General features: G+C 36.7%; 1 protein-coding gene across 1 annotated transcript in view; it reads left to right on the forward strand.

Annotated features, from left to right (window-relative positions):
* The window catches only part of LOC120514797 (cadherin-22-like), a 1,212,176-nt gene that overhangs the window by 767,961 nt on the left and 423,001 nt on the right, over nt 1-21,214 (forward strand). The window contains exon 5 of the mRNA XM_039735358.1: nt 20,502-20,621. Within this exon, the coding sequence (XP_039591292.1) occupies nt 20,502-20,621 (120 nt within the window). The remainder of the gene's footprint in view (nt 1-20,501; nt 20,622-21,214) is intronic.

The raw sequence follows: 21,214 nt of genomic DNA on the forward strand, positions 1-21,214 counted from the left end.
CAAATAAATATATTTTGCCTCCTCTTCATAATAAACTTGAACTGATAATACAGTCGATCTGAAATTATATTTGTGCTCAGTATGAAGCTGTCTGTCTCAATTATTGAACATTTTTCATGAAGCAAAACATTTGAAAACAATTGTTGTCCAGTGTTATTAACCATCTATAATAAAGTCAGTCTGTTCTGTACCACACTGTCACATTCATAAAACTATGTACAGATATAAACACTGATGATATACTGATTTAAGAGCTTCATTAAAAAAAAAGGATAAATATACAGCTGGATCTCTTACAGTAAAATTCTCACACACTTCCCTGGCGCCTTCCAGGAAATCCAGCAGGGCTACCCATTGGGACCACAACTCCCTTGCAGCACTTCAACTATGCACATTGGCGATCCACCAGATAGAAGATACCACCTATCATATTGGTCCCCGGGAGGATGACCATCTGTTTAGGGTGACCGACCATTGCAAAGGCCTCCAGGTGAGTTAAGGAACCACCCAGCCTGACTGGGATGCCATCCACTCCGTGTCTTCCGTTAAAATCACTACATTCACTAAAAGGACACAAGTTCAAACAGTCTACAATAATGTATCTGGTATAAAAAGTAGAATAAAATAGTTTGTACTTTATCATAATACCTGTTTCTAATAATAACATAATCCCTGTTTCTAATAAAATTAAACTGATTATACAAAAGTATTTGCATACACTTCAGCTATCTTCTGTATTCCAAGAGCCTCCCTGGTTCACATTTTCATGAAATTACAATATAAGGGATGTGCTCATAAAAGTTAATAAATGAAATGCAAAGTCTGAATCTCTTGCGTATACAATGGATTCAGAAAGTACTCAGACTCTTTCACTTCTCTGTAGCCTTTATTGTGTTGTAAATAAAATTTTAAATGAATATATTTGTCATTTCTCCCCATTAATCTACACTTGATAACCCATAATGATAATGTCAAAACATGTTTTCTGAAAAGTTTGCAAGTTAACTAAAAATCAGAAACTGGAATCTTTCATTTCTATAAGTATTCAAACCCTTTGCTGTGGCACCCCAAAATTTGGTCAGCTGCATCCTTTAATTTTCCTTGATATGTGTCTAGAACCTGTTTGAAGTCCATCTGTGTGTAAAGGGAATTGAATGGATGGATGTTGCTTAGAAAGACACACATGTACTCGTGTGCTTAAGGTTCCACAATTTACACTATATTCCAGGACAAAAACCAAGCCATGAAGTTCAAGGACTTGTGGTGAGGCATAGATCAGGGCATGGGAATTAAACCATTTCTAAAGCTTTAAGTGTTTCCAGGAGCACAGTTTCGTCAATAATTATGAAATGAAAGAAGATTGGAACATGCAGCCAAATTAAGTAACCGGGCAAGATGGGCCTTGGTCTTGAAGGTGACCAAACCGAGTTTCAGAAGTCCTCTGATGAGATCAGAGAACCTTTTGGAAAGACAACCATCTCAGCAGTACTCCATCAATTAGGTGTTTAAGGTAGAGCAGCTAGATGGAAGCCACTTTTGAGTAAAAAGCTTTTGGAGTTTGCTAAACGGCATTTAAAAGTGAACGAGGAAAAAGAATTCTCTGGCCGGATGAGACACAAATTGTACTCACTAGGCAGAACTCCAAGCACTGTGTCTGGTGAAGTCTAGCCACTTCTTATCACCTGCTTAATAAAGTATCTTTGCTGAAGCACAATTATGGCAGCATCATGCTAGGGGGGAGTCTCTTAGTGGCAGGGACAGAACGACTGTTTAGAATTGAGGGAAGGATAAATACACTACCATAGCCTTCTTGCTCGAGCTACTATGCTGCTGAAACTCACATAAAAAGGCACATTTAAATGTATTACCACAATATAAGGAGTTCTTCCTTACAAGGTTGTGCACAGTGATGTTAATCAAATGAATCTCAAAGAAAGACACCTGATACAGTTTAAGGTATTCTGCAATTCCTGCTAAAAGAACTGCCCTTGCCATTTGTCCATTTTGCACCCCATGGCTGTCCCTGTGATGCAGTCTCAGTGATATATTCCCATTTGATCAACACGTAATGTCCATTCTCATCATATTCTCAGACTAAGTTTGCACACATGGTCATTTCAAAATTGAGGTCTAAAAACAACAATTACAAGTTTCAGATTTTTCTTCCTTTTCCAAGTTAATTTTTCACAATAAACTAGGATTAAGTATGAACAGCAGTACTGTTACTTGTATGAATCACAATTAAAACTACTTGTATGAATCACAATTAAAACCAAAACCAGTGGGGAGCAGTGAAAGATGTGTAGGTCACGGCCTTCTCAGTTTGACTGCGGGGTTGCAGAAGATAATGCTGTAGGTGTTCCTGCTTAGTGTGAGAAGAAGAAATAAAGAGCAATTATGTAATAGTGAGCACTTGAAGATCTACAGCTGGTTAATTAAATTTACTGGCTTTCTTTAACAAATAGCCAGCTAACAAAAATGAGAAAAGTTTCTTATTTAGCTCAAACCATGTATGCCATTTTAATAATTTGTGCTGTTTTTCAAAGAGGCTAATCAGAGTCAGTTGGGTAATGACCCATGGCTGCTGGTATGCCACAAATATGGCCTTGAGTTTATTTAGGTTTATAATGCTGTCAGCGCCTGCTTACTGCATGGCAGTGCAAGGAAGCATCAATAGTAGAGCAAATGAAAATCTTGGAAAAGTGAAGTTTTTATCAAAACATTTGAAAAAAAATCTTGGCTGTAGGTTCGATACATACAGTGACTAGGAAACCTAGTCACATGTTATTGTTATACAACATTGAGTTATAGTGGATTTCATTTGGCCTTTTTAATGATAAGCAACAGAATAAAACTCTTTAATGTCAAAGCAAAAACAGATCTCTGCCAAATCATCTAAATTAATTACAAATATACAACAAAAAATAAATAATAAATTTAACATGGCACCTCTAAATCATTAATGGTGCAGCCAATTTGTTTAAAAAGATACAGAATTAGTTCAATGTCTGGGGCTTCAATAGATTGCATTATAAATGTGCCTGAATCTGGAAGGGCCAACTTGTAGTGTGTCAGTATGTTGGCCTTACTTACACAATGAAGAAGACATAAGAATACTCCAAGCAACTGAAAATCACAAGTCATGGGATGGACCAAAGAAAATATCCAAGTCACTGAAGTTCAGGCAAGCTGGACATTAAGAACCAGATATAATATGGTACAGCTGTAAATCTATTAGAGCAAACAACTGAGTGATCATAAAATAAGTAGACGAGTGAAGGAGGCCACCAAGAGTCCCAGGAGAATGGCAACGGAGTTGCAAGCTGCAGTGGCACAGGTTGGAGAGACTGTGCAGACAACAACTGAAGCCTACATACTTCACCAATCACAGCTTTAGGGGTTAGTGGCAAAAGAGAAAGTCACTGTTAAAAAATAAAGCACAAAGAGTTTGCTGAAGTCAGCTGGAAGAAGGTTCTATGGTCTGATCAGAACAAAACTGAGTGTTTTGGCCATCAGACTAAATGACATGTATGGTACTGCACATTATCAAAAGCACACCATCCTCACCTTGAAGCATGGTGGTGGCAGCAGCAGGTTATGGAGATGTTTCTCTGCAACATTCCCTGGAAGTCTTGTGAGGGTAAAATGAATGCAGCAAAATATAGGGAAATCCAGAGAGAAATCTGCGCCTTCGGAGAATAATTAGTGTTCCAGTAAGACAACGACCCAAAACGTAAAGCCCAAACCACACAGGAATGGCTTAAAAACAACGTTCATGTCCAGCAGTGGCCGAGTCAAAGTCTGGACCTCAATCCAACTGAGAATTTGTGGCTAGACTTGAAAAAGGCTGTTGACTCACAATTCTCATGCAACCTGACAGAGCTTGAGTAGTTTTGTAGAAAACGGAAAAAAAAATCAGTATCCAGATGTGTAAAACAGATAGAGACCTGAGCACAGAGACATAAGGCTGTCATGGCCGACAAAGGTGCATCTGTGCTAAATAATGACTTGATGGGGGTGAATACTTACACAATCAATCATTTTATTGCAAAGAGCTGTTTTCACTTTGACATTCAAGAATCTTTTTCTGTTGATCCATGTCCAAATAAGCAAATGAAATCATCTGTAATTTAGTGCTGTATAAGAATAAATTGGGAAAACTTTCAAGTGTGAGAACACTTTTTACAGGCACTGTAAATTCATCTGTTGGTCCATTAATTTTCCAAAACTCACTTGTTCGTTACAGAGTTTTAGGGAAATTGCAGCCTTAACTGGGTGGCATCTAGTCAAGACAGGAACCAACCCTGGGTGGTCTGCTAGTTTATCACACGGCACACGTACATGCACTGCACCATCAGACAAATTGGCAAGTAACTAACCTGTACATCTCTGAAACATAGCTGGAAACCCTGAGGTCTCAGAGAAATCCCAAGTGTGCAAATTCCTGGCCTAGGAATCGAATGCAGGACCTTGGTGCTTTGAGGCTGAAATATTGACCATTATGACAAAAACTGGATTTGTCACCTAATACATTGAACAAGATTTGTTTTGTAATTAATTATATTTAGCTTGGGTATTGTCTTTCACAGTGAACACAGAAAGGACTAAAAGATGTAAACACAATAAAAACATAAAATCAGTAACAACAATAGATAGGAAAAGTGCAAACATAGATTTGGCTTTAAATTAAGGTGTGCAAAAACCAGAAAGCTTCTGTGCTTTCCATAACAATATAATAATCAATCTACATTGACAATATTTATTATTCTATACATTATTCCTATTATTTACATTGAACTAATGGAGTGTCCAACTGGACCAAATGTTATTTTTTTCGATTGATGGGATAAGCAAATGTTTTTAAAAATAAAGCTGAAACTTGAGACTGCTACAAAAGCTTGATTTATGATCATTACCAGAACAAAATGCCAGGAACAAAACTAGAATTCAAAGTCAAAAATCTTATAAAAATGATTTTAACTTGCTTGAATACTAGTTTCTAACAAACCTTGTGTAAGTTTACCAAAGTTTATTAAATGCAAGTGGCTATTATTATTATTATTATTATTATTATTATTATTATTATTATTATTATTATTATCTCATGTTAGCTTCAGCGACAGACTACTATCACTGTCCTGCTCCACTGACAGACTGAGGAGATCGTCCCTCCCCCACACTATGCGACTCTTCAATTTCACCCGAGGGGGTAAACGTTAATATTATACAAAATTATTGTCTGTCTGTTATACCTTCATTATTATCACTTTTAATTTAATATTGTTCTTTATCAGTATGCTGCTGCTGGAGTATGTGAATTTCCCCTTGGGATTAATAAAGTATCTATCTATCTATCTATCTATCTATCTATCTATCTATCTATCTATCTATCTATCTATCTATCTATCTATCTATCTATCTCATATCTGCCATGATGTCATAGGTCTCACAGCAACTTCAAAGCATCAGTGACCAGACAGAATATATATATATATATAACAAGACAATCAGAGATTATAAATGTTTTGGGCACCACAAGGGCCAACCCCATATATTCAAAATAAAATGCATGGTATAACGCACTAGGAAAGAAAAACTTCAAAATGACATGAAGAGGGAAGACATTAGTCGACTGGCTTTCTGGAAGAATAGTACAATTATCCGTGCCCTTAAACTGTCCCCTATTCACATGCATGTGAGTATATATATACATACTTCGCCCCTGCTCGCCAACCCCCCTGCCGCACTATGTGCCAGCAAATTCGTGTCTCTGCCACTCACATATGTGGATTTCACTTTCACCAAACAACAAATCTTTTAATTCTCGTGGATAGGCCTCTTGACTGGGAACAAACACTACTTTTCCCTGATGACAACACGAATTAGACGATCTACAAGTCTCCGACTTAAAGCGTAAAGCCAAACAATATGTACATACTTCTGTCATATCACCTGTGTCCATATATTAGATCTCTTTTCGGTTTTACCTTTTCATCAATATTCCATTGAATTTTGATTCTGTGTTTGGAATTACATTGTGAAAACTCAATGTACAACTGCCAATGAGTGAATATCGTTTTTTTCTGTCTACACAAACTGTGTCTGACAATAGCATTCACACATATGAGAAATGATTGAACCGTGTGCGTGATTGTAAATGTTTTAGAGGTGGGCAGGACTTTTCCAAATCTCTTTGCATAAAGTCTTGTCTCGTGGGGTTTGAATTTTTCTCTTGTGGGATTTCAATTTCACCAAACAACAAATCTTTTAACTCTCATAGGTAGGCCTCTTCATAGGGAAGAAACACCACTTTTCCCTGATGGCAACACAAATTGGATGATATACAAGTCTCCGACTTAAAGTATAAATCTGAACAAATATATTCAATCTCTTTTTGCTGTTCTGTTTTTTCACCAAGTAATAATTTTCGTTTGTTTGCGCTAATATGATCTTTACTATCATTTTTTGAGACTTTCAAATTTTTATACTTCCATTATTTCTAACCTGCTCTGCATGTGTATCGCGCCAATATTTTTGACTTCTTTACAACGTTCTACTTTCTCATCTACTCTGTCTTTTATTTCTGGCCCCAGGCGTGGGTAAATCTCTTGGCATAAAGTCTCATCTCGCGGGACGTGAAAGTGTCTCTCTGAGAAAGTCACATCTCATCTCTCTTCCCAAGATTTTTTTATTATAATTCATATAAAAAGTTCTACTTTGTCATCTGCTCATTATCTATCTCACCATAAACCAAAAAATAAATACATTTTGCATTCCCTTAAAATCATAATTTTCCACCCATTCATACATTTTACAATCACATTGAGGATAAATGGAATACATTAAAAAAAAAAAAAACAGCGTAGCAGATACTAGTACTCAACATCTTCAAATCTCAGCCTGGCCTTTTTTTTTAATTAGATGAATTAAGATTGATGAGCTAAGATGGGATGAAAGGCCTCTGCAGCAAAAGATTTGTTATGCTTTTGTACTCATTGCCACAGACTACCTTGGCAGCTTAGGATGCCAGCCTCCTTTACATAAGAACAGTTTAGGTACTCCAATTACCCTCACATGCACACCTTTCACATATGGGAAGAAAATAAAAAGCACTCTGATGATGCCCAGCTGCTGTCCCTTGTCCAACATCATTTATCCCATAAATTCCACAGAGTATCACAAAACTTTGCATGCAATAAAAAAAAAAAAAAATAGGAAAAGAATTAGAACATTTTTCCATAAACTGCTGTAAAATGAGATTTTATTTTGAGAATATGCTGTCTACTGAAAATCTAAATCCTGCAGGAACCTCTCAGTCAGCTTCCCGTGCTTCAGTGGTGCGCATCTGTCTTTGCCGTGTGCCCCCCTTAGCACGCAGTGTGCCTTTGATGCAGATGATCTACTCACTCCGTCATTTAAAGGGCAGCCAAGACAGTTTTTATTTCAATGTAATGAAGTTTGCATACACAGAACAATCCTTGACACTGACTGAATTCTTTTTTTGTTTCTTTTTTTGTTGTTTTTTTTATTTTATTTGTGCTTTATTAGAATTCAGCCCATTTGTCTGCAGAATAAAGTCTAGGTATTTGTCTTCATTGGCATAATCAAAAACCATACATTGTCTAACTTCAGCTTCCAGCTTTCCATTTTTTGGAATACATGTTTAATTCCACTCCTGAAACTAAAACAAAAAGTGTTGCTCTGTTTTAATAAAATTTGCAGCAGTTCCTCTAGTAATTCCCCATCTTAATCTTGATGTCTCTGGCGTGTTCCCTGCCAGCATGGCTCGGATAGCATTATCACACAGTCTGTTCACGTAAGCTCACCGACAGCCCGACACTCCAAGATAATAAAGGCTTTCAGCCATGAATGCATTAGTGCATACTCAGGGCCAGGTGGAGACAGCACACCTGGAGGAGAGACTTGGGAGGCAGCACTAATAATGTTTTGCCCGTAGCACTTGATTTTGCCAAGAGGTCTCCATTTATTAGTCTCTGTAAGACTGAGCCTGCTTGCCTGAAAGCTACTGACAGGACACTTGGGAGCTGAGGTGATAACGTGGGGTAATCATTTATGTCAGGCAATAAACTACAGTATGTGTGCGATGCAGCAAGAAGACAAAATGTATGTGTTTGAGAATCAGATCAAATATAAAACACATCAGTGCATAGCACATCAGGACAAGGGTGCTGTTATTTTCAGTTCAGCAGCCTGGCCTGCAGTTTATAGAAACTGACTTATCCTTCACATGAAGAAGGCACTTGGATATAAACCTTAGTAATGTCGTAGGAACTGCCAAAATACTGAAGTTCACTATGAGCCATAGACTTAAGCTTCATGTACAGCTTTAAAAATGTTTCCACTTAACCTCTCAGAAGCAAAGGCGTGGGTTCAGAATTGTGTGAATAATGTTTCATCATCGTTTTTTAACTTAGGTATTATTTTTACTGTTATTGTATTGTTGTTTTTTCATGAGTGCCACCCACTTGTGTATTTTTTGGATGGGTGCTGCCATTCTGTGTGTCTTGTTATTGCATTGTGACATGGTTATTAGGGACATGACACTTAACCATTATAAAAGATGGCCATGTGCATGAAACAGCATCAAAACAAGGAAAGACCAAATACGCAGTGCTTTTGAGGGCTCTTTATTGTAAAAGCTTTTGGTTATGAATATAGTATTGTTTTGGATTTTGAATTCAGTAGCTTCTCTAAAATAGGTGTGTTAAACTGTATTATTGTGGGCCAAAAATCACATTTTATACACCAAATGTGGGCTGGAATGCATCACAACACACCGCCATCATACATTTTCTTTACAAACAAGACATACAGGTACCTCTCTGCTCCTCACAATTGCATGTTCTGCCTTGAATCTTTTTTGAAACTGTCACCCCACCTTATCAGCTTGTCTTTTCTTATACATTGCAGCATTATAGGAAAGCTACTAGCAGCATGGGGACTAAATGCACTCCTTTGATCTCAGTCAGCATGTCAGCCAGCCCACACATAAGGGAGGACACACCATGGAGTTGGTGATTTCAAAAGGATTAAAAGTTGAATACTGACAACTACATCTAATGAGAAGCGTATTGTTTAAAAACATTATTTTGATAATCTGCATGTTTAATGTTTGTTAATATTCTAAACAGTTAGTCCAATTGTAATGCTTACCTCAATAGTAAGGTGGAAAACTTTAAAGCTAAGGTGAAAACTGCAGATGACATAGTGGCCCCTGAAAAGACGGGTAAGAAATCCTCCAGCATGTTATACCTTGAAAGACAGAAAGTGTGAGAGAACATGCCGGAGAGCTCAGAGTAAACAGAGAAAAGCTTAACTGATAGACCACTATTAAAATAACTGAACATAACAATATAGTCTATGCCTTGAGAGGCAGTCCTATTTCTGTAAAATTATAAATGATAATGCTGGTAATCCAAGAGTTTTATTTTCAACTATTGATCATCTTCTAACTCCAGCTCTCTCAATGGAATGTTTTCTAAAAACTACCAGTGAAACCTATTAGGCTTTTAGGTAACACTTTACATTAAGTGTTCATAATTACACTGTAACTACTATGTAATTACCTGTATAAGTACAGTGTAACTACGAGTTATTACTCCATACTTACTGTGTAATACAAAGTAACAATATAGTTAATTACTCAGTTGTCATTGTTCTTGCGCAGTTTATATAATTACAATGTAACAATTTATCACTGATCCAAAAACAAGTGTACTTAAATAGTTACATTGTATCTGTACTTTCAAAATGTAATAAAAACATCAGGGTATGTAACTACAATTATGTAACAGATGTTCCATGGTGTGGGCAATTGTAATGGAGAATTGCAGTGATAACTGTATAGGTTTTCGATGATATTTCAAGATCTGTTTTAAATGGTGAAAACTGCGGCACTCTAGGCCTGGAGTTCGCCACCCCTGCTCTAGAGTGCTTCTTTCTCTTGTATGATTTGGCTCAAAAACTAACCAGCACATTGTCATCTCATAACAGGCTTAAGTTTCAAGTTTGGTATTTTTACATCTAGCCATCTTGGCTGTAGACTGTCCTCAGGAAACTGTGATACACAGAAAGCCACACAACCCATCATCGAAATACTAATTTTTTTCTGTATCAAAGGACACTAAAATGTCGAGATCCATCGAAAACTGGAGATCAAAATTTTTTGATGAATCTAAAGCTTTTGCTCCTCCCCCATAAAGGATAGGTTATGAAGGGGGAGGAAACAAAGCAAAAATGATAAGTCGATTAGGAGCGACTGTCCAGATAGATGCAAGAATTTGTAGCTAAAGCAAAGAACAGCCATTTATCACTGCATTAATGGCCATCACATTTGGGTGGCACTTAACCACATTATAAAACCAGGTGTTAATGCACTGGGGATGGATTGCACAGAACACATTGGAACTTGGTAGGAAATGCACAGCAATCAATTAACAGGAGAGGAAATGCAAATTTGCTTTTTATCCACATACAATAATCAAGTTAGTGAAAAAGACAAAGGAGATATGTAGGGAGGAGGAAGCAATCAGGTACTGTAAGCCATGAAAGAGTGGCCAGCGCTGTCACCTGTGCAGATTTAAAGGTAGTGAGTACATGAGTGTTACCTTGAGCTACCGTCTCCTTCATGAGGCTGCCCACATCTCTGTCATTGTGCAAAAACACTAAAGGTCTTTAAGGCAGTGTGCTATGCCAATCTCCTCACTTTTTCAAGTTGGGTCAGTTCCAGTCTAACTACAGGTTAGTAGCAGCGGTGCACTGTGCTGCTCAGATAGATATGAGAGACCACTAGAGACACATTTTAATGAGAGCTGTAAATATAAATTATAAACAAATACAATCTGTGCATGACATGTACATAAAGGGGTCTTTAAGAAAACAAATTGTCATCATGGGACATATGTTTTTGTTTTGGATATTGAGGTTGCATGTCTCTTTAAAAAGGTCCAAGGGATGGATAACTGCTCGCAGGCCTTGAGTTTGACACCCTTGTTCTAAACTTTGATGCTCAATCTAATGATCTTTAGTGTCTCTAACTTTTGCTTTCCCCGACTTCCCACCTGTAGCATCTCTAAATCTCTGGCACTCCACTGATTAATTCACTCCATCTGGGCTGTTATGGAAAAGCTCCTGCTAGTCAAGACACCTGGGGAGAAAATATTAGAAATTCTTTAAAGTCAGATAACATTCAAAAGAAAATCTTTGCCGGCTACACTGGTTTGCAAACAAAAACAAAATTCTCTTTTCAGAATTGTTAGATGATCTCTATAGATCTAAGGAGAGCTGATCTGCCACCAGAATTTCTCTATCACATCCAGTTTTTGAGAGAAGGAGGTTTAAAATAATAAAAACTTAACTTTAGATAAAAGAGTAACATATTGAATGTAATGAAATGAATTATTTTGACTTAATAAGGGTTATAAATTACAAGTATAATTGATTAAAACAGAATTATTACTTACAAAAAGTAGTAACTTGGTAGTTTTTTTCCTCTTATAATCTTCTGATGGTGTTTCACAGTGGAATGACCAGAAGATGTCTACTAACATTGACTCACTTCACTTGCACACTATCATTTTTTTCCATTTGAGTGATGTCCTGGTGGGACCACTCTCCATGTTCACCATAGACCCCTTCCATGTTCTTGGGGAAGAAATGTTGCAGCCAAGTGCTAGGTAGTGTAGCCTTTTACATATTGAGATGTGAAATATTAATAACAATATATTTGTTATAATTGTAAATTCATTAAGATAGTTTATTTATTATGTATGTTTTAATATTTATGTAACAATATTTAACTGTAAGTTAAAATTAAAAGCTAGTATTTATTTAAATTAATTTCACTTACCTGCAGTGTAACCAGGTTCAGAGGTTTCTTGCCTCCTTGGGCTAATTTTGATCATTGTCTACTGAAAAAAATAAGCTTCTGTGGGTTGTATTTTTTGGGCTTCTATTTTTAAAAACAACATGGTAATTTTGGGCTATTTTTCAGATCCTCTCCTCCACCTTATAAGCACTTTTTTCATCTTTCAGGTTTGCCTCCACCTACTGTTCCCACCTGTAAATGTACTTTGTTGCTTGTGACCAGTAGGAGGCATAGCAGCTCACCAAACCCCCAAATGCAAATACACAACATAGTTCTGGGTTCAAACAGAAGACTTTATTTTTATTTTACAATGCCTCCAAATTTTTTCCACAATAGTACAATGCAAAATCTTTTTGTCTCCTTCCACACATCCCACGTAGTTGCATCCACACTTCTGATTCTGACCACTCATACAGGAAACGTGGCCTCTTTTATGCTGGACCTGGAATACTTCCATTGCCACCACATTGCATCCAGGAAGCACTTCCAGGTCAGCCAAAATTTGCAAGTTCTTTGAAGTGGGGATGGTCTGTTCCTGCAGCTCCCCCTGGAGGTATCCATGGACCACAACAGGAATATATAACAGGACTGCAATTCCCATCCTGCCCTGCAGGTATCCTTGCAGGAACTGTAGCTCAGGAAGGCTGCCGCCTATTCTATCTGGGGAAAAATAATCCATGAGATTAGTCTCCCCTGCCCTTCCATTAATTTGGCCTCCCAGCTGGGTAAGGAACCTTAAACCATCATGGCCAGAGTGCCAGTCCATGCCTGGTGCACATGAAACGTCTTTGAGTGTATGAAATTAATTCACCACTCTCGATGCTGCAACCCACTTTCCAGTATGTCAGTTTGTTAATGTTGGGTACTGGGCAGGTTTTGTTGTGTCACTACATGATTTTTGAGTTACTGTTGGACTAACAAATGTTTCAAAGACCTGGCAACCCTGTGCCTTCCTGGATGGCACCGAATAACAGGGACAGGTCAAAGGTCGATAATGAGATTTGAGAAAGAAGCAGGAATAGAGGAGAAAAAAGGAGCTGTTAGTAATGGCTAAAGTGGCTGTTAGGATATCAACAGGAAAAACTCAGTTTAGGCAACTCTAGTGAGGAATTTTGGTTATTGTATTTGTGAACTTCAACTAGAACTCTATTTAGCAAATAGCCAATTTTAAGAGTAGAGCTACAGTAACTGTCAGAAGAGAACATGTGGACATGTTCATCATTGAGTGAGCTGTGCTGACCATGCCAACCCAAGAAACTGAAGAGTTGAAAGGCTGACACTTATGTCACTGTTAGATATCTTTTCAGCTGACTGATTACTGCAGCCAATTTAACTCTCCCAACGACAGCCAAGTGTGTCAGCCTGCTTTCGCTGCAAACAAATGTGTTATGCTTTTCGTTGTGCTCTGTGAGAGCAAACTGGGCCTTCTGGGTAGGAATATGGCATTTACAAGCAAGTACCATGCCTGCAAAGTATAGTCGCAGAAAATTTTCATGACATTTTCCTTTTTGTTTTCTTTTTGCTGACATTAGTTTAAAAGGCGGATTTTATTTCTTTTTTGTATTTTCAAAGAAAGAACTTTTTTTGAACATTATGTAATTAAAAAAAACTGTAGGGTAATGGCAAGTTGTTTTCATGGCTTTTAATCTTTTAAATTTATATTTTTGTATGGGAGTTGAAATGTATATATGTAAATAATAGTTCATACTTTAATACAAACAGTTGGATATTTGTTTGTGTTTGATAATAACTGGGTTAGCTATAAAAGAAACAAAAAAAGAACAGAGCTCTAGTATGTGGCTAAGGTAAATGTAATTTATTGTATAGTCATTTGAATTGCTTTAGTTAATTGATAAAATTTGTAGTTTATTCCTTTGTCATAGAGTGTAAGTTTATAAAATTGTTAAGTTTGTTACAGTAAATTTAAATAAGTTAACAATTTATTAAAGCAGGTTTGTTCTTTAAGCGATAACAAAGGTGTAAATCAGAGTTGAACTGACATCTTGGCAGAGTCCCCTTTAAACCATAAGGCCCCAAATGGACACTCAAGTCCATAGCAAGAGCTATAATTCAATGATTGACACCTGTGATGGATAAAGTAACACATCAATGAGAAGGCACTGATTTTGTAACTGGAAGTGACTTTAATCCAATCACAAGAGACCGCACCTTCCTTCAAAAGCTGACTGCACTCCACACACAGAGGAAATCTGTCAGCACTCTCCGTAATCACTTCTTCCACTCTCTGAAATGACACCTCTCCGAAACCTAAAAGCTGAAAGCTGAGATCCACTCTGCCAAGCCAAGCTGTGTGTCAGTAACTGAGTCCAGTCCAAAAAGAATGAGGAGTAGCCATTACTTCCTGTAGGGAAATCCAATAATTAAACTTTTGTGCAAGAAAAAGTAAGAACCCAAAATGTAAGTAAGTTCCAAATGACACAGCTAAGAATGTGAAGAAAGCACAGAACACAATGAACAAAGGACCATGTCACAAAGAGAAACAGTCCACTCCAACTCAAAAAGAATCCTTAGGCCTGAACCTGGGGTAACAACAGCAACAACTCTACACGATATCGGGCATCATCCTTAAAACTTGATATCGTAAAAATCTTTGTCTGCGCCAAGATAAAATAGAACTATGAACACAACTATGTAGAACACAATGCTTTTTGTGTACTGAAGAGAAACTTGTATTTTGAATAAAGCCTTGAGACTGTTTTTGCCTTTTCAACAAAAAAGATATTTTATTGGACTCGCCTTCCTGTTTCTGATGCAACTCTGTGACCCAAGCTTGAAAATATATGCAGTTATCATATTTCATTAATCCTTGTGCTTATCGATAAAGTGTATTATTCAATTACTTAAAATGAATGTGCTTCAGTTACTTCGATATAAGTCTAACGGCCAGAGACCCCACCAACCACCGCAACATAGTAACATAAGGAAAATAAAGTGGGTGCCTTAATGAATTATTTTATTTATAATTGGCATTGTTGCAGGCAAAACTGCTAATTAAGTTAAATCTCCTTCTTTGCCTACATAAGACCACAATTTTTCAACTCAAAATCTATCAAATAATATTCTGAGCATGAAAAATGCATAAAATGAACTGAGTCTGAAATCTGAGACTGTTTATGGTAGAGAAATTCCAAACTCAAAAACGGATTCAATGCACCTATTTTTTTTTTGGTGTGGAAGGACTTTGCTATAGACTAGTGCCATCAGATAGTTTGGATTCACAGTTACTCCTTACACTCTAATATCTTTATCCATAGTACAGCAGGTGAGACACCATTCTTTTATTGAAGAAGTCTCAGGTTTCTTTAAGGAGGCCATTTTGTTTGTAATTAATTTAGACCACTCTGCAGAGACCTGTTTTCACTTTGATATTAAAGAGTCTTTGTCTGATGTTCAATGTCAAAAAGCCTCATTGAATTCCTTGGTGATTCAATGTTGTATAACAAAAAAATGTCAAAATGTCCAAGGGGGTGGCTATTTTTATCGGCATTGTAAATTATTGTTGGTGTCACACTCGTATGAGCCAATTTGCAATTCAAAGAACAACTGAAAAATATAAAGAATTTTGATTGTAGTGCCTCTTAAGTAAGAACTTTATACAATTTAATTTTGGTGGCACATATATTTTATTCTAAAATTGTTGAAAACCACACATAGTTTGATTGCAGCAAGGTACCAAGTGTAATTGACCATGAAATCTCCTGCAGTTCAAAACATATTGATGTAAATGTTAGTGTCTAACGAGGTACTAATGTCTTACACAGACTAAGAATATATATTCAGTGTATTTAGGAAAAAATATAGGCATAAATAAGTACATGATGATAGCACTGTGGTTGCGAAGCATACCCCATAATTCTAGTGACTGAGGATCAATTGAGTGTCTATATGTAGGATGTATATTATTCTTCTTGTGTCTACACAGTAGATAGATAGATAGATAGATAGATAGATAGATAGATAGATAGATAGATAGATAGATAGATAGATAGATAGATAGATAGATAGATAGATAGATAGATAGATAGATAGATAGATAGATAGATAGATAGATAGATAGATACTTTAGGGATATGAGAAAAAAACTGCGGCAAAGATGTGCATGATAGGCAGATTGGAAACTCCCACATGGATTTTTCCCAATTGAGAGCTGTTTTCTGCCGTATGCCCACCTTTCCATAACCACTAATTGCAAAATTACATTCTTTCTTAATAATATTGAAATACACAAGTCTTGTCTTGGGATGAAACACTGGTAATTACATTATAACAAAGCTATCAGTGCAGTGTTACATTGTAATGTTAAATGCCTGCATATAAATATTTGGAATGAAGGGGATCTTTAAAGCAAATTTCATCACTATGCAATGTTAAAAAGGCTTCATAATAGATTGTGATAGTATATTTTACCTTACTGTTTGTTTATTGTGTTGGCTATAAATTTGCTATATTTTTCTGAAAATGTCCTTTTTTGCAATTAACACAATATCCAAGTTTATTTGTTCCAATTTATTACATATTTCACTATGAAAAATCCAAAGTTAGGGACTTGTCCACACACATATCAATGCAGACTTTTCAAATTAAAAACCTTTTTACAAAAGACAATAGCTTTTTTCCATTTCTTATGTTCTTGAGTCTATTAACAGATTTATATACTAAATTAGTAGAACAAAAGTGTCATGAAATAGCAGAGCAGAGAGGTTTTAAATAAAATCCCAAGAAAGGGCATAATTCAGTGGAATAGCTTTTAAGAAAAAATGCAGTGCTTTTTGTCCTTTCTCAACCTAAATTAGAGGAAAGGGAAAAGTAAACCCCAAAGAGCAGATTTTTCATTATAGCTTCACAAAAAGGATCCTTGACATGTCATTATTACACCATAAATCAGCAATTGCCTCTCAATATTCAGCTTTTATATTCTGGAATTAAGTCACAAGTCCTGTAATTTGTTCGTCCCTTCAATTATAATTCAGTACGGTTGCCCTCCAGATGTATAAACTCTGTAATATATGCTGTCGTTTGCAGGATCAGGCGACTCTTATGAGAAGGTGAAATTATTTACAGAAGGTTAAGTCACTGTTTTGCTTCTAGCCAAGGGAAAAAAAAGAAAATGGCTGCTAACTTTTATTCCAACCAGTTTCTAAAGCAGATAGCAGTTTATGAATGTATTTATTATTCCATAAAAAGCCTTCTTTTTTGCAAGGGTGAAAGAATATTTCAGAAATACCCTGCAATATCCCTCCATAGGAACTACAGCTTATTCAGGAATTGAGAATGAGACACAACCAAAAACCTGGATGCGGCATATTAATCTTAAATATATTGTTCAGATTTCAAGAAATTCATAAAGATGTATCTTTTTCATCAGTATTTAGTGTATGGGCATCTCTTGTTATTTACCTTATGGTTTCCTTTAAGATTTGCAGATGTATTCATTCTATGAAATGTCTCTAATAACCTAATTGTCATTCTGGGTTCCTCCCAGATCAGAAATCTGGAATCAGTTAAGGATTAGTTCATCACAGGGCACACACTTTTATAGGACCAAGTTACATTTGGTGTTCAAACTAATACACTAGTTTTTGGGATTTGAGAAGAATTTGGAGTACTGACAAAGATAACAAATAGAACCATGAGGAAGCAGCAAAATCTGCTGCACCATTGAGCTCTCCTTTTTAAAAAATGTTCATTTAAAATTTTTATTGAAAAGGTGTTTCATCTTCTTTGTTAAATACAGAATTATGAAAAAGATGTCCATAAGCAAGGATGTTTCATTAAAGGTAAAAACGTAATTCTGAACCCAAACTTGCAGTATGTCTGAGTTGCATTTCCAGATTTTAACTATTGCACACTGACTTCAGGATCCAGAGTAACTGGATTGCGGAATCACACATTGCAGATTCATATTTTTCCATTGTTCCAATTAGCCTCAACATAATGAACTATCAGTGTTAAACCCCACCTTATGTTTAAGAATTCCTAGTGTTTAAAATGCGTTAATTTAGCTACAAGTGGTATTACGGATGGAAGTGAGACCTACAGAAGTGTTGGATTTATGTCCCCATCACACTACGTGACTTTTCCAGCAATTTTCAGTTAGATATTTACATAATCTTAGTGAGTTGTGGCAACTCGTGGTAGTATGACAGTCCCTGCTACCCAGAAAGAATGGTCTACAACTCAACATGACAATGTCAAACAGATTTGTCAGATGATTTTTTTTCTAAAGTTGTAAGTTGGACTCCTATGGAAGTGTGAGATGACAACTAATGAGTGCTCAGCTGGAAGTACAATGCATACAAAACAGCAGCAGGGAAACAATGAAATGGGTATTCTAGACCAGAGGAGAGGATGTCTCTTGTCCAATGGTTTGTGTTTGGGGGGAAAAAGTAAAAACAAAAGGAAAAAGCAAAACAATGAGCTGAATTCAGCATATCTGAAAAGCATTTATTGACCCACTGGCAATCCCAAGCAACATCTTGTTTGTCAAATTAAAGCAATTTTGCGATACTTTTGAAATTTGAAACTGCGCTGAGAGACAGTCACATAATCCATCATCTCCTATGATTCCTATCCTTGTAATCTCACACCGTCAAGGTGACCAAATCCAGAATCTATAGTGCTAAAGTTTGACGTGCTCTTCCACTCAAAGTGGTGTCGTGTGCCACCAGCCTTAGCGACTTGCCTAATACAGTTGCTGGTATATTTTTGACATGAGTTGCTTGTTCTTTCCATGAGGTTTTTCTTTCACTACTTTGTGTTTTCACCTAACAATAAAAGAACAAGTGAGTTTGATTAAATATTGACTTTAAAGCAGCCCTGCCTAACTGAGTGTGACTAACATGTACAGCACCTTGTGGTAGACAACTGCCTCATCCAAAATAGCTTCCTAATTTTGAGATAACTTTGAGCACTATTGACCATTTAATTGAATGAGGTGGGCTAGAAATGGATGGGTAGGCAGAGATTCACTGCTTTGTCAGCAATGAGGCTCTGAATGAGCTACCAAAAAAAACATTTTACAATAAACAACATTATTATCTGAAATAAATGGTGTGGGTCCTACATTATGCAGGATGCTTTACTGGTATTAGCTAGCGTATTAGATAAACTCTTTCTTCTAATGTGATGCATTTAAGATGTTCATTTTGTGACAGCTGGATGCAAGCTGCATGGAGCCTTGAATTACCTCCAGGCGGCCTTGGAATTTATAATGTGACTGTTTACAATTTAAAGAGGAGACCTGTTCCATGTTGCATGTGAGAAACGGTGTCCCTGAGGACTAAGGGTGATGGCGGTGAACAAACAAGACAATGACACATCAGAGTAATTAGCCTAATTAACTTACAAATACTCTGCACGCAGTGATGGTTGAACTGAGCCATCGCACCATGGTGACCTTTCAGGACATCACCTGCTGCCAGTAATTATCTTCTCTTGAATGTTTCCTGTCATTTTATTTTAATGTGCTTAGCCAGAATTCTGGAGTCCAATGGAAATGGTTGGTTTTTTTTACCTTTGTGTCATATGGGATAAAACTAACTTGACATCCTTCTGCCAGCTGAAGCAAGTTCGGTGTTAAAATATTTAATATTTTCTTAACTTTATTCACTGAAGCCTTTGAAGACATATAGGAAGAGAGCTGCCTATTGTGTATAAACTATGCAACTAACTATTAAGAATTAAAATAATGTTTGGTTGTAAAAATGGGTGACTTTGTCAGGAGGAGTTCTTGTGGAGTTCTTTAGTACTATTAAAGTTACTCTTGAAATGAGACATAATGTTCTCCAACCTGCTTAATCTAATTCAGGATCTAAGAGTGGACCCTGAAATCATTTTAAGTTGATTATGCAAATATAGGAAAGAGTTGATGAAACTTTATAGGTTTCTAAGGGAGGGTAACACTTGCTGTAATCTCAGCCTTCTATTATATATTTTCCAGTAGACCAGGTAGTAAAAATATGTGTGCAGCAGCAGATGGTCATACAATTTATTTATCATTTTGGAAATTTGCAATTTTACTTATCTCACGTTCATAAATTGAAAATTCTCCATGTGTTCTTATGGATTTTCTCTGTATATCTATATTTCCCCGTCACAGTCCAAAGTCACGTAGTTATGTTAATAAGAGAATCTAAATTAACTAGTGTGTACTTGTTAGATGTCCCATGCTTTGCTCCTTCCTCCCTAGCATCTGATACAAGATGAGCTTCAACTCTGCACAAATCTTTTATGGAAAAAGCACGGTCAGAAAATGAATGGGTGCATAAATTAATGAGTGGTCTCAGTAGCTATAATTGTAATCAGTTTAGTACACAGCACTGAAATGAAATCCAGCATGCAAATTCATTGGTAATGTCGTTTTACTTCACTGTTTCTGAAAGCTGTTCACACATTTAACTTCAAATCCTTTTTCATACTCTTAGGCATTTACATGACATGCTGTGTAGCAGTTTGAGGACTAAGAAGAAAATGCAAATGTATTAATAATTGCCCAGGTCGTGCTTACTTCTAGCAATCTGCTTACTCTCAGCAGGATTCATTCTGCCCTGTCTTAAATTTTCTGTAGGTCACTGTTGTTTGTCTTTTGTTGCAGGGACATCTGTGATGAAGGTCACTGCTTCAGATGCAGATGATCCAACATATGGCAGCAGTGCACGTGTTGTATACAGTGTGCTGGACGGCGAGAAGTTCTTCACTGTGGACAGCAAGACAGGTGAGGCTGGAAAGTTAGCAGTAGATGCAAGAAAGGAAGAGGTCATTAGGATTAATTTAACACTTCCCTGTTCAGTGTTTTTTTTTTTTCCTTTTATGCAGGTACTGTAATTTTCCCTTAGTATCTCATATATCTGTATATGTAAAATTAGTTGGCAACTCTAAATTGGTGTGGTGGGAGTGTGTGTGTTTGGGCAGTTGTGCATCCTTGACTGATTCTTGTATTGTACCCAGTACTACTGGCATTACATCGAACAGGATCAATTATAAATGGATGGGTCATCTGTTTTGGGGGTACTTGGTAAACCAATGCAGGTGACTCCTTAAAAATTCTATGAGCTGAGTCATTCTTTTCTTAAAAAATAGATTATTATACAACCTCTTTTACTCTTTGCCCCACTGGATTGGATTTCACTTTCCCACAGAGATACCTGGAGCTCTCTCTTATATAGAATTCCTGTCTTCTTGAGTATGGCAAGTGAAATGCTGCTCATTTTAGACTGCAGCCTTTTATAGCCCCAAAACAAGAGTACAGCTAGTAAGGTGGTCTATATTTGCATTGCCTTTTTTATCCATTGGTTTAACTAGTTAGGT

Source organism: Polypterus senegalus, chromosome 14 (assembly GCF_016835505.1).
Source record: "Polypterus senegalus isolate Bchr_013 chromosome 14, ASM1683550v1, whole genome shotgun sequence".
Classification (NCBI taxonomy): domain Eukaryota; kingdom Metazoa; phylum Chordata; class Cladistia; order Polypteriformes; family Polypteridae; genus Polypterus; species Polypterus senegalus.